Source organism: Corticium candelabrum, chromosome 22 (genome assembly GCF_963422355.1).
Source record: "Corticium candelabrum chromosome 22, ooCorCand1.1, whole genome shotgun sequence".
In the NCBI taxonomy this organism is placed as follows: Eukaryota; Metazoa; Porifera; class Homoscleromorpha; order Homosclerophorida; family Plakinidae; genus Corticium; species Corticium candelabrum.
This window is the reverse complement of record NC_085106.1, coordinates 5,375,871-5,388,414: the sequence shown is the minus strand read 5'-3', so window position 1 is coordinate 5,388,414 and position 12,544 is coordinate 5,375,871. Positions and strand designations below refer to the sequence as shown.

The following is a 12,544-nucleotide window of genomic DNA, read 5'->3' as shown; positions in this document are numbered from 1 at the left end:
TAATAATAATAATAATAATAATTACCCGGATATTGATGGAAGATGGACGTCTAGCTGTATCGCTCGTCTCAGAGCTAGCTGAGGAGCGCGTTCCTTGTCGGGAAACCAGGACAGGGTTCGAAAAGTCGGCATCTGGAATCACTGGAGCTGTTCGGAAGACCAGGAATAGTTCTGGGCATAGGGCGACTGGCCGAACCATCTCTCGTGCGGCGTCTGATTTGAATTTGACTTCAAATCTTGCTGACGAGACTACTGTGATGCCCACCGTTCCTAGCGAATCTTGTGTTTCGGCTAACAGGAACGGCAATGCAACAAGTCGAAGGAAATGGACGCGACAAATGAATAGGGAAGTGATGTTTTGTTATTACCACGTGCTGTTGTCATGCAAGTTCTCTGCTTTCAGAAAACCCATGCATCAGCTGTGGTGTGAACGAAATCCTACTCTGACTGACGTCTCTGAGCAGCGTTTGGCAGACCAGAAGCGATATCTCTTAACTTCTGGAAGTCTGACTGAATCAGAGTTGGAGGAGATTAAATGCGAGGCCGCACAGGATGGAAAGCCCGTCTCAGGTTTGTTATCTGTTACGACTGATGTTTGTCCTGGTGTGCAGATGTCGGCGTTGGATGTGGTTTCTGCTCTATCAGCTGATAGCTCAGTTGTCGCACCTTTGCTTGACAATGTGTCACCTTGCATGGCTTCAGTCAGGATGGCGCCTGCTGCACGTGGTGGGAAACCTGTCGTGTCAATGATGCAAGAGGATCATGAGTTTGCTAATCACTTGGAAGATGGCTCCCTTGTTCAGTCAGTCACTGTTCTCTCTAAGGACTGCTCATCTGCAAGAGATAGTGGTGATGTCCTATCCGTAGATGACACTTTGGATTCAGTTCAGTGCAGTGCTGTCAGGGAATCACCATCCCCTTGTGACTCTGTGAGTTCTGATCTGATGACTACACATCCTAGTATAGCTTCTCGGCTAGAAAGGATGGAAACTCCTTCATCTCAACTCAGTCCAGACTGCTGCCAAACGGAGGATGGTCTTTCGCTTGATTGTGATGCTGCTGTGGACCCTGTACTTCGTCGAGAGTTTCTTGAGGAGTTGCAGAAAGTCAGGCAAATTGCTATCTGTGAGAGACAACGCCTTCCAAGGATCTTTGTGAACAGTGGAACCCTGAAGCTTATTGGTGATCTTAACACGATCATCAGTTCGTTGAAGGATGAACCAGATATGAGTGAAATCAGTTACCTGGTATACTCTGCTGCTTCGCTAGTGTCCAAAAGGCGGGGCTTAAAGACGACAAAGTCAACCAATTCTCAAACACCGACATGGAGACGAAGGCTGGATATGGAGATTCTCACACTTCGACGTGCGATCTCACTGTTGCTGGAGGTTAGAAAGGGTTCATCGGGCATTCGTATGTTACATGAACTCCGACGTCTTCGGCATCGGTTGGGCATTTCCTGTTCGGAGAGTTGTGAGGTCTCCATCAATCGATTGAAAATGGAACTTAAGTCCAAGGTCGAGCGGACCAGGAGGCTGGAGAAGAATCGTAAGAGACTTCGCCAGAATGGTTTGTTTCAACGAGATGCTGGACGGTTTTACAGAGAGCTGGATAAGCAGACTATCCAGGTCACTTCCCCGCCATCCGAGTCTGAGATCGAACAGTATTGGGTGGTATCCTAGAAACTGAGGTACATCACAATGAGTCTGCCTTCTGGCTGAGACGTCAAACCGATGGCGAGACGCACCGGGAAGATGAGCAGCAGTGGTTACCTATCTCAGACAATGAGGTCACATCGTGTCTCAAGAGGATGGGGAACTGGAAGTCTCCTGGTCCAGACAAGGTTTATGGTTTCTGGGTCAAGCGTATCACGTGTCTTCACACTGATCTGACTCGTAACTACAACCTGCTGGTTCAGAATCCAGACTCTGTACCCGACTGGTTGTCTCAAGGAATAACTACTCTGATTCCTAAGAAGGACAAGACTGACCAGGCCAAAAATTACTGGCCTATCACGTGTCTGTCTGTCTTCTATAAGACCCTCACCTCAGTCATCAGGCAGAGGATTGCAGGGCATTTGGATCAGAGAAACCTTATGGCTCCGGAGCAGAAGGGTTGTCGACAGGGATCTTTTGGTGCAAAGGATCAGCTGTTGATCAACAAGCTGCTCACCGAAGACTGTAGGACCAGGCACAAGAGCTTGAGCATGGCTTGGGTGGACTACCAGAAAGCCTATGACAGCGTGCCACACAGTTGGTTGCTCCAATGCCTTCAGCTGCATAAGATCAGTCCAGTCTTGTGCGGGTTCCTGTCACGTGTGATGAAGAGTTGGAGGACATCGATGGTGCTTTCTTGCGGGAATTGTACTATCCAGACAAGGCTTATGCAGATCAGGAGGGGTATTTTCCAAGGTGACTCACTTTCTCCACTTCTCTTCTGTATGGCTCTCAATCCTCTGAGCAAGGAGCTGAACAGAACGGGTTACGGCTACCGGATGACCACTGGGCATGGTGAGACTGCCAAACGTCAGCTTATCAGTCATCTACTTTACATGGATGATCTGAAGCTGTATGGCAGAAACTCTGATCAGTTGGATGTGTTGTTGCACACGGTTCGTACCTTCTCTGATGACATCCAGATGAAGTTTGGTCTGGACAAATGTTCTGTTGCACACTTTGTCAACGGCAGGCTATCTGGACCCAACTCTGGAGTGACGGTAGGAAAAACGGACACCATCAAGTGTCTGGAACCGGGTCACATCTACAAGTACTTGGGTGTAGATGAGAGTAGCGGTATTCAGCACAGCATGATGCGGGAGAGACTCCGTCGCGAGTACTTGCGCAGAGTGAAGGTGGTTCTCCGGACTGAGTTGTATGGTCGGAACAAGATTCTAGCCATCAATGGGTTTGCACTACCGGTTCTCACTTACGGTTTTGGCGTCATTCATTGGGGGTGCACGGACCTGCAGCAGCTCGATCGACAGACCAGAAAGCTCCTCTCTATGCACGGTGTCCACCATCCTGCTGCAGACGTTGACCGACTGTACGCTCCTTGCATTGATGGGGGTAGGGGGTTACAACAGATTGAGTCGACATATCAATCTTGTATTGTGAGGCTGAACTGTTACCTTGCTGACAGTTCTGATCTTTTCATGCAGATGATACGGGAGTGTGACTCTGGGAAGTCTTCACACTCGATCAAGCACATGGCTTGTCGGTTTACTACACAGCTGCGGAGGAGTCTTGCTTCGGACGGCAAGTCGCAGAACTTACACAGGAATGCATCCATCTCGGTTGAAGGTGGCTTCGAGCAAGCGCCTGAAACAGATGCGAGACATTACCGTACGTGTTGCAGTTCTCTTCGTGTGCGGTCCTGGAGCAGGGAGCCTATGCACGGGCAGTATCGCCGTCTCACTGAGCAACCGCCTGTGGACATGAAGAGACCTACGGATGGCTAAAGGAAGCGAATCTTCCTGCTGCAACTGAGGGACTGGTTGTTGCTACTTAAGACCAAGCTCTTCGGACTCGATACTATGAGCGCAAGATTCTACATCGTGATGTCAGTCCTACTTGCCGCATGTGCAGTGTAGGCCTGGAAACAGTCGACCACATTGTGGCAGGCTGTAGTGGTTTGGCATTGATGGACTACGCTGATCGAGTCAATCAGGTGGCCTCCATCATTCACTGGGATGTTTGTCGCCATTTTGGGGTTCCAGTGGAGAGCAGATGGTGCCAGCATCATCCTGATAGGCTTGTGGAGACGGATGACATTACTATGATGTGGGATACCACCATCCCCACTGCCAGGAAGATCAAAGCCAATCGTCCAGACATCTGCCTCAGAAATAAGAAGACAAACACTTGTCTTCTTATTGATATCAGCTGTTCTGCTGATGGCAACATTGGCAAGAAACATGCTGAGAAGTTGGCGAAGTACAGCGACTTGCGAGTGGAGATAAGCCGCATGTGGCATTGTCGAACACTGGTGATTCCGGTGGTCTTGGGAGCTTTGGGCACAGTGCACACAGGTATTGCACGGTGGCTGGACATTATTCCAGGTCATCACAACCTGCAGCACTTACAGAAAACAGTGCTCCTGGGATCTACTCGGATCCTTCGTAAAGTCACGTCTTCTTTCTAGACAGCCGTGATGGTCTAAGTACTTCTGAAGCAGGGTTTGCTTCCGGTACTTGTAATAGACTTTACAAACCAGACTGATCTGGTTGAGCACCACACACATTATGAAACTTGTCTGTCTTTCTTTCTCATGTTTCTCTAGCTTTATTTATGAGACTATGACTCGTTTTAGTTGTTGGGGAGTTTCTGTGGTCTGGCGAACGGTTCGTTGACGATGACGTTCAGTGCTTTCCTGGTGCTCGTTGATATCCACTAGGCATGCTGTCCACGAGTTCTGACCGCTGTAATGCCTGCAATCTATATTGAATTGGCTAGTCATTGATCGCCGTATGGACTACACGGAAACATGTACCCCGCTGGGCTCACCTGCCGCATTGGTGGGCGCCCAGATCGGGTAAAGACTCCACTTGCCCATTATGGAGGGGCATAGCGACACAATAACATTATTACTCCATTTAACTTGCATCAGTTGAGACAAGTACCATCTTTCCAGGAACTTGACAAAACATACAGGATTCCCTTTGCAGAGGCTTAGTAAATAATCGATAATAGGAAACACAATCATCTGTCTTGGATAAATCCAGGGTACAAGCATATACCTCTCTATTTCCATTTTAACAGATAATAGTCAATAGTTTCCTTTAACAGAAAAGAGCAGTCAGCACATCCATGACCCCTCTTGAACCCAAATTGCTGTTCAAATAGCATTCAGAGATCGGGTGCCAAGCAAAGAAGTGTATAGAAGAATAGGTGTAGTATCACTGAATCAGACCACTAGTGTCTCAAAGTATGCAGGACATGCCCTAAGGATGGTGCATAGCCAACTCTCAAACAGCATGAACACTAGAAGGCAAGAGGAAATGGGGTGGCCCAAGACGACACTACAGAAGACGTTGCATAAACAACGTGGAAGCTCAGGTTGTTGATTTCACACGAGCCAAAAAATAATAGCAGGTACAAGGTAGGAGAGGATGGAGACAGCTTGCCACCTAGTGTGCCTGTAGTATATCTACCACTCTGCTTTGCTACATGTACAACACACCACTTCACCTACGTCACCCTGAAGTTTCCTTAATAACCCCGCTAACTACTGCATTCCTCCCCTTACCATAACTAAGCTAAACAAAACGAACAAATGTTATAAGTTTGGTATTTCAGGTGGCTTCCTTACACATTGCGAACGGCGTACACCCACTTCACTGTCGTTTCCAGCTCTTGGAGTTGTAGGCATCTCCGCATTCTGTCATTTCAGCCTCCGTCTCTTAGTCAACCTTGTTCTGTTCTGTTGCTTTGTAGGGCTCTTTTCCGGCATCTTCCAAATCTGGTTCTCCTTCCCGTTGGAGTTGGTTCTGTGCTCTTGATGTCTGATCACTGTTCGCTAGTAGTCAGGTGCGAATATGGTCTTGAGGTCGTCTCATTAGTTGTCCTGTTGGTAGTCGGCAGCAGAGACAGAGGTCCTTGTTGGCTTTCAATTCTAGCCGCTAACCATCTGAGAGATCGGGGCGGATGTGGTGCAGCAACGTTTTTGGTCTCCGTCCTAACAGCAGCTCTGCCAGTGTCACTCTCGTTGTGGTGTGTAGCATGTTTTGGTAGGGCATCAAGACCTTTGCAGCCTTTCTTCTAACGTTCCTCTCTTTATTTTCTTCATCCCCTCCTTAAATGTCTGTACTCCTCGCTCTGCCAGTATGAGTGATGAATGATGAATATGTATGAATGTTTCCATTAGCCATGCAAAACGATTTAAACTCTGCACTAGTAAACAACTGACGTTATCCAAGACAGTCCACTCTGGAATTCTATGTATGGCTATTGAGGCTCTATCTTATCGATTGTGGCTTGGCTGGTGGCTGTGCTGACTATGTGTACATCCATCCATTTGGACATGGCATTGATAAATTAACTAAAAACATCTTTTCCTATGAACGACATGGCATCAATATGGAGTCGTATCTACGGCTTTTGTGGCCATCCTCAGGGGAACGGCCCTGCATAATAGATATGGAGCCATTTTGTGGCCATTCCGAGGGTTGCAATGGGGCTCTCGTTGGTGACTTTCTTGTTTCTTGACATGCCGGGCATGCCTTTGTCACAAGTAACTGTGTCCTTAGTACGCACTCAACTGGTCTTACTGTTTACTCAAGGCGATCTATTTCAAGAACGACTGGCTAGTCCTAAATGCCGATCAAATGACTGGACTCACACAATGCAATTTCCCAGATGTATATACTACATCCTTCTCCCTCCGACTGTGTCACTGATATTAACAATTAAGAGAGATATCGTACAACTCAATAGTCTTATCTACTAAAAATTCAGTCTGTCAGGTGCCTTTCTCCTTCTGCTGGAACGGTGGCTTGGAGTCGCTCCTTTGCTGGCACCTAGCTTTGATGCTGTAGTTGGTTCCACGTATGTCTCTAAGTTTTCTGGTCCTGTACTGATCTCCGGCGATGATACCATGGCGTCCTGTTCCATTTGTTTGTCAACTCCATCTTGTTCTGGTAAGTCTGGTGCAACAGCCCACTCTTCGGGTCTTCCCGGCGATACCGGTACCATTGCTCTTGAACATGGGTTATCCCTTGGATGTATTGGTTCCGCCAGTAGGTCTTCTGCTTCACCTCCTTCATGTCTTTCCGATTCTAAAGTTTTCCGAATCTGATCTAAATGTTGTTTGACTACCCTCCCATCATCCAGTTTGATAGTGTATGATGGGGGCCTGTTTTTGGACTGAACCACACCAGCTACCCAAGGACGACCTCTGTTGTAGTTGCGCACGTAGACTCTCACCCCGTTGTAAAGGTCTATCATACTATTCCGGTTACCCTTGTAGAATTGTTTCTGTTGCCATTGCTTTTTGTGTACTGTTTGCTCCAAGTTGGGGTGTAACAAATCTAACCGTGACTGTAATTTGCGACCCATTAATAATTCCGCAGGTGATATTCCTGTCATGGAATGCGGTGTAATCCGGTAGCTGAACAACACTTGTGTCAAGCGATATGACAAGGTTCCTTGTTTTGCTAGGGACAGTCCTTTCTTCAATACCTGTACTGCTCTTTCCGCCAGCCCATTACTTGATGGATGATACGGTGCTGTTTTAATGTGGTCTATTCCATTCGACTTTACAAAATTGGTAAACTCTTGACTGGTGAATACTGATCCATTGTCTGATACCAGTTTTTTAGGAATTCCATGAGTTGAGAAAATTTTTTTCTTAACTTTTCTACCGTAGTTTTCGTCGTTGCTGATTCTACAGGTTCTACTTCCATCCACTTCGAGTGCGCGTCAATGAGTACAAGAAACATATTTCCTAGCAAGGGTCCAGCGTAGTCCACGTGCACCCTCATCCACGGCTGATGAGGCCAAGACCAGGGATGCAATGGAGCTTTTGGTGGTGCATTCCTTGTTTCTTGACAACTAGAACAACCTTGGACCTTGCGTTCGATGTCCCCATCCAGTTCTGGCCACCAGACTATCGTTCTGGATAACCCTTTCACCGCGCCACACCAGGATGACCTGCATATAACTCTTCCAAAACTCGTTGTTGCCCTGTGGTGGTGCAATCACCTTGTACCCCCATAATACGCATCCCTCTTCTCTAGATAATTCACTTGCGCTTCACCAGTAAGGAGTTAACGCTTCGATTAGTGGTTTATTAGGCCAACCATGGTGAACATAATATTGTACCCTAGACAGTATAGGGTCTTGTTTTGTCCATCTTCTAACATCTCTTGCCAATACTGGTGACGATTCCAGTTGCTGTAAAAATTGAATTGTCTCTGGTTGTTCTTCCTCAGTTGTTGATGGTAGCTGTAAGGATAATCGACTGCAGGCATCTGCATTACCGATGTTCCGGCCTGGTTTGTATCACAACTTATAACTGTAACCTGATAGGATCATGGCCCATCGATGAATTCTCGCTGATGCCATTGGCGGGAGAGGCTCATTTTCCCCAAACAATCCTACCAGTGGTTTATGGTCTGACACTAGCACAAACTCTCTACCAAATAGATATTGGTGAAACCTTTGTAGACCAAAAATTACTGCCAATGCTTCTCTTTCCACCTGTGCATAATTCCTCTCCGCTTTCATCAATGTTCTCGATGCAAATGCTACTGGGTGTTCTTTGCCGTCCTTCCCACTCTGAGCCAATACAGCACCTAAACCATACGACGAAGCATCACAAGTTACGACGGACTCTTGTTGTGGATCGAAATGTGCTAACACTTTGGCTGACACTAACAGTTGTTTTGATTGTCGATAAGCTCGTTCTTGTTCACATGACCAATTCCACTTTACTCCTTTTCGTAACAATCTATGTAGTGGAGCTAGAACTGTTGATAAATTCTGTAAGAATTTGCCATAATAAGATAGCAATCCTAGGTACGCTTTTAATTCTGTAACGTTTTGTGGTCTGGGTGCTTCCGTAATTGCCTGGATTCGTCCCTTGTCCGGATGTAAACCTGTCCTGTCAATGACATGTCCCAAATACACTACTTCAGCTTCCATGAACCGGCATTTGTCTTTATTCAGCCTTAGTCCGGCCTCTTCCAATTTTGTCAATACTTTATCTAAGTTAGACAAATGCTCTTGTTCGTTTCTTTCTGTTATTAGTATGTCATCTACGTAGACCACTACTCCTGGAATTGCTTGCAACAGAGTTTCCATCGTCCTTTGAAAGATACCGGGAGCAGATGAAACACCAAACGGTAGTCTATTATACTGAAATAATCCTTGGTGGGTATTGATGACTACATACTTACGTGATTCCTCATCAAGTACAAGCAGTTGATATGCTCCATCCAGATCCAGAGTTGCAAACTTTTGTCCTCCTGATATTCGAGCAAACAAGTCTTTAATGCGTGGAATGGGATAAGTATTGCATTTTGACACTTGATTCACTGTCAACCGATAGTCTCCACAGATTCTGACCTTTCCATTGTTTTCAAAACTGGAACTATGGGAGCCGCCTACTCCGAAAAGTGAATTGGCTCAATAATTCCGGCTTTTGTGAGATCGAACAATTCTTCCTCTATCTTCTCTCTCAAAGCATACGGTACTTTGTCTTGGTCGGTAAAACTTGGGACTCGTCGTTTCTGTCACAGGCAATTTCACTTTTACACCTTGCAATCTGCCTAGCATATCACTGAACACTTCACTGTGTAATAACAATAACCCTTCCACTTTTCCTTGGCAATGGTTTGCCTCCAAAAGATGAACTCTTTCCCAATCAATTTGTACTTGTCGAATCTAGTCTCTTCCCAATAAACTTGGGCCAGAGCCTGCCACTACCACAAGCGGGAGAGACAGTCGGCGTCCATCCGGAGTGTCTACCCACACTTCCAACTTTCCACATACAGGTACCGGCTCACCAGTATATGTCTTCAGCGTCTTCTTTGTAACCTTCAATGGTGCTTCACCTTTCTTCCAGACTGACTTCCATGTTGTTTTGCTGACAATACTGACACTCGCTCCCGTGTCTATTTCCATCTCGAGTGGCTGTCCTTGTACGGTCAACGTTGTCTTCATAGGCTTCTCCTTTCCTTTGTACAACGCGTGAATATTGCCATTAAGCTACTGAACCTCCTCATTCTCATTTGTATCTGACTGCACCTCCTCATAGCCAATTTTGTATGTACTTCTACCACTGTCCCCTTTCTGAGCCATTTTTCTCACTGTGCGACAAACAACCTTCGCATGCCCAATTTTGCCGCAACCAAAACATTTGACATCCTTGAACCAGCACTCGAACTGTTTGTGTCCCTGTTTACCACAGCGATAACAACACCCGGATATCTTGTCAGTCGGCCTGTTACCTGCTTTGGGTACTCGTTGCCTCTGTAACTGGTGTACAGACTGTTTCTGTAACTGGTGTATGGACTCTCCTTCTGTGTTGCCAGGCGCACTACTTGCTTCCTTCTGCTGTAACTCTGTGGTATTCTTTTCAGCTGTTTCGTGTGCAATCGCTAAGTCATATGCCCTCTTGAATGTCAGCTCTTTTTCTGCCAACAGCCGTTGCTGTATACGGTCATTCATTATACCTACGACTAGTCTGTCTCGTAGCATATCACTAAGCACCACCCCGAATTCGCAGTGTTCACTGATTCGCTGCAGTTCTGCCGTGAATTTAGCGACCGACTCACCTTCCTGACGCGATCGACTGTTAAATCTAAATCGTTGTACTATTACGGCTTGGGTCAAGATGTTTTGTCACCGTCTATAGTATTTTGTTGACTGACTTCACTTTAGGCTTCAGCGGAGTTACTAGACTTCGTAGAGTTCGATAAGTACGAGCTCCAATCACGCTTAATAGAATAGCTCTTTGTCTAGCCGCGTCGTCTACGCCATTCGCTACGAAGTATTGTTCTAACCTTTCTGCATAAAGTAGCCATTCCTCCTTTGATTCGTCGAACTCCGCTATTTGTCATAATACTCCTGCCATCGCTCGTCGCCAGATGTCACAAGTAACTGCGTCCTTAGTACGTGCTCAACTGGTCTTACTGTTTACTCAAGGCAATCTATTTCAAGAATGACTGGCTAGTCCTAAATGGCGATCAAATGACTGGACTCACACAACGCAATTTCCCCAGATGTATATACTACACCTTGGTCATTACTTTTATGGCTGTGTCCACTCTCGGCCACCACAGAAAACTCCTAGCAAGGGGCTTTGGTTCGACAGACTCTAGGATGCCCTCCATTAGTGTTTCTAGGAGCTGGGGTATCACCACGAGATGTCCCCACAATATGCATCCTTGCTGTACCGTTAGTTCCCCTTGTCAGACCTGCAAACCAGAGTCCTCCTGTCTCCTGGGCGACTGGTGTCGTCAGCCTGTTAGTATCCAGTGTCATACCTGAAAAAAACAGGGATCGCAAGATGTTATGTTAGGTATCTGTTTGGCTGTAACTGGTGAAGCGTCCAATTGTTTTGTGATTAAAATGATTTCTCAGGTATTTATACTGGTGGTCGGTATCGGTAAGTGGCTCAACGCATCTGTGTTGCTGTGTTTGGACCCTTCTCGGTATTGCAGATCATACTGGTATCCTGCCAATTTCAATGCATAATGCTGCATCCTTGATGATGCCGTGGCTGGAATAGTACCTTTCTCTGCCTTGAGCATGCCCAACAGTGGTTTGTGATCTGTGTGCAAAGTGATGTTCCTCCTGAAAATATACTTGTGAACTTTTGAATACCAAATACCAGGGCTAAACCCTCTTTGTCACTCTATTTCTCTCTGAGTCATTTTGTGAGCGTGAGGCGATTGCAATTGGCGCTTGCTCTCAGCCTCCATCTTGTGTGATAATACACTTCCCAAACCATATGGTGAGGCATCACAAGCCAACACCAGGTGCTTGACCGGATCATAGTGAGCCAATACTCTCGTGGATATCAACTGCCGCTTTGCTTCTTCAAAGGCCTTGCTCTGCTTCTCATTCCATTTCCATTTCGCCCCCTTGCGAACTAACTGATATAAGGGTGCTAAGATGTTGGAAAGATTAGGCATGAATCGGTTATAGTAGTTGATTAAGCCCAGAAAGCTTTTGGAGTTTTGTCACATCATTTGGATCCGGCACTTCCTTCACCGATTTGACCTAGATGGGATCCAGACGCAGTCCTTGTTCTTCAATGCAGTACCCAACTAGGTGACTGACCTGGTCATAAAGGTGCACTTCTTCGTCTTCAATCAGAAACCCGCCTCTTCCAGTCTGCTGTGACTGTGTTGCTACTAGAATATCATTCAAGTTGTTGGTTGTTTGTGGTATTTCCTTTAGCACTCCTTCCAGTATTCTCTGGAGTATACTCGGAGCTGATACGATACTGAATGACAATTGAGTGTACTCGTAAAGTTCTCTTGGGGTTTTGGTGGTTGCATATTTCCTGGAAGCGTTATCCAGTGTTACTTGATTATATGCTTGATTTAAGTCAGCTTTGAGAATTACTTCCCCCTGAAAGGGTTGCCAATAAGTCTTCTACGCTCAGAATTGGTGGGTATCACACCGGGCTGCTCTATTGGTGGTCTGTTTGAAGTCTTCACAGATCCTGATTGATTTGTTTGGCTTTGTTATCTAGGAGTGCACAAGCACTCTTTATGCGTGGATGGCAACAGTAGTTAATGTTAATCCAGATTTTCACTTTGGGACAGCATAGCTCTGAAATACTTTAATAAAATACCACAATTTTTATATCATCTTGCTTGGCTACGCAGGAGCCATGATCTTTGGCTATCCCTTTGGTGCTAGCACGTTTGGACGATGTTAAGACGACATTTTACTGTGAAATTTGACATGCCATTTACCATGCCTTTCTCTGCGTGTGACAAAGAGTTGAATGCACATGCCAACTTGCCAGTTTCGTGGGATTTTCGCCCTTCTCGAAGCCACTCACAAGATCTTGCCATTTCCTAGCGGGGTTT

At 46.2% G+C, this 12,544-nt stretch overlaps 1 protein-coding gene across 1 annotated transcript; it reads right to left on the bottom strand.

Annotated features, from left to right (window-relative positions):
• Window positions 1-6,440: 6,440 nt before the first annotated feature.
• LOC134197067 (uncharacterized protein K02A2.6-like) lies at window positions 6,441-7,710 on the bottom strand. Its single transcript, XM_062666309.1, has 2 exons — window positions 7,638-7,710; window positions 6,441-7,402 (listed from the first exon to the last, which is right to left on the bottom strand). Exons 1-2 carry the CDS (start codon window positions 7,708-7,710, stop codon window positions 6,441-6,443), a joined length of 1,035 nt encoding a protein of 344 aa, XP_062522293.1.
• Window positions 7,711-12,544: the final 4,834 nt, after the last annotated feature.

Bases quoted from the DNA above. Each gene is read 5' to 3' on its own strand.
- LOC134197067 (XM_062666309.1), bottom strand. From the start codon at position 7,710: ATGGGGGTACAAGGTGATTGCACCACCACAGGGCAACAACGAGTTTTG. The intron at 7,403-7,637 runs GTGTGGCGCGGT...GCGCACTCGAAG, and splicing joins GTTATATGCAGGTCATCCTG to TGGATGGAAGTAGAACCTGT.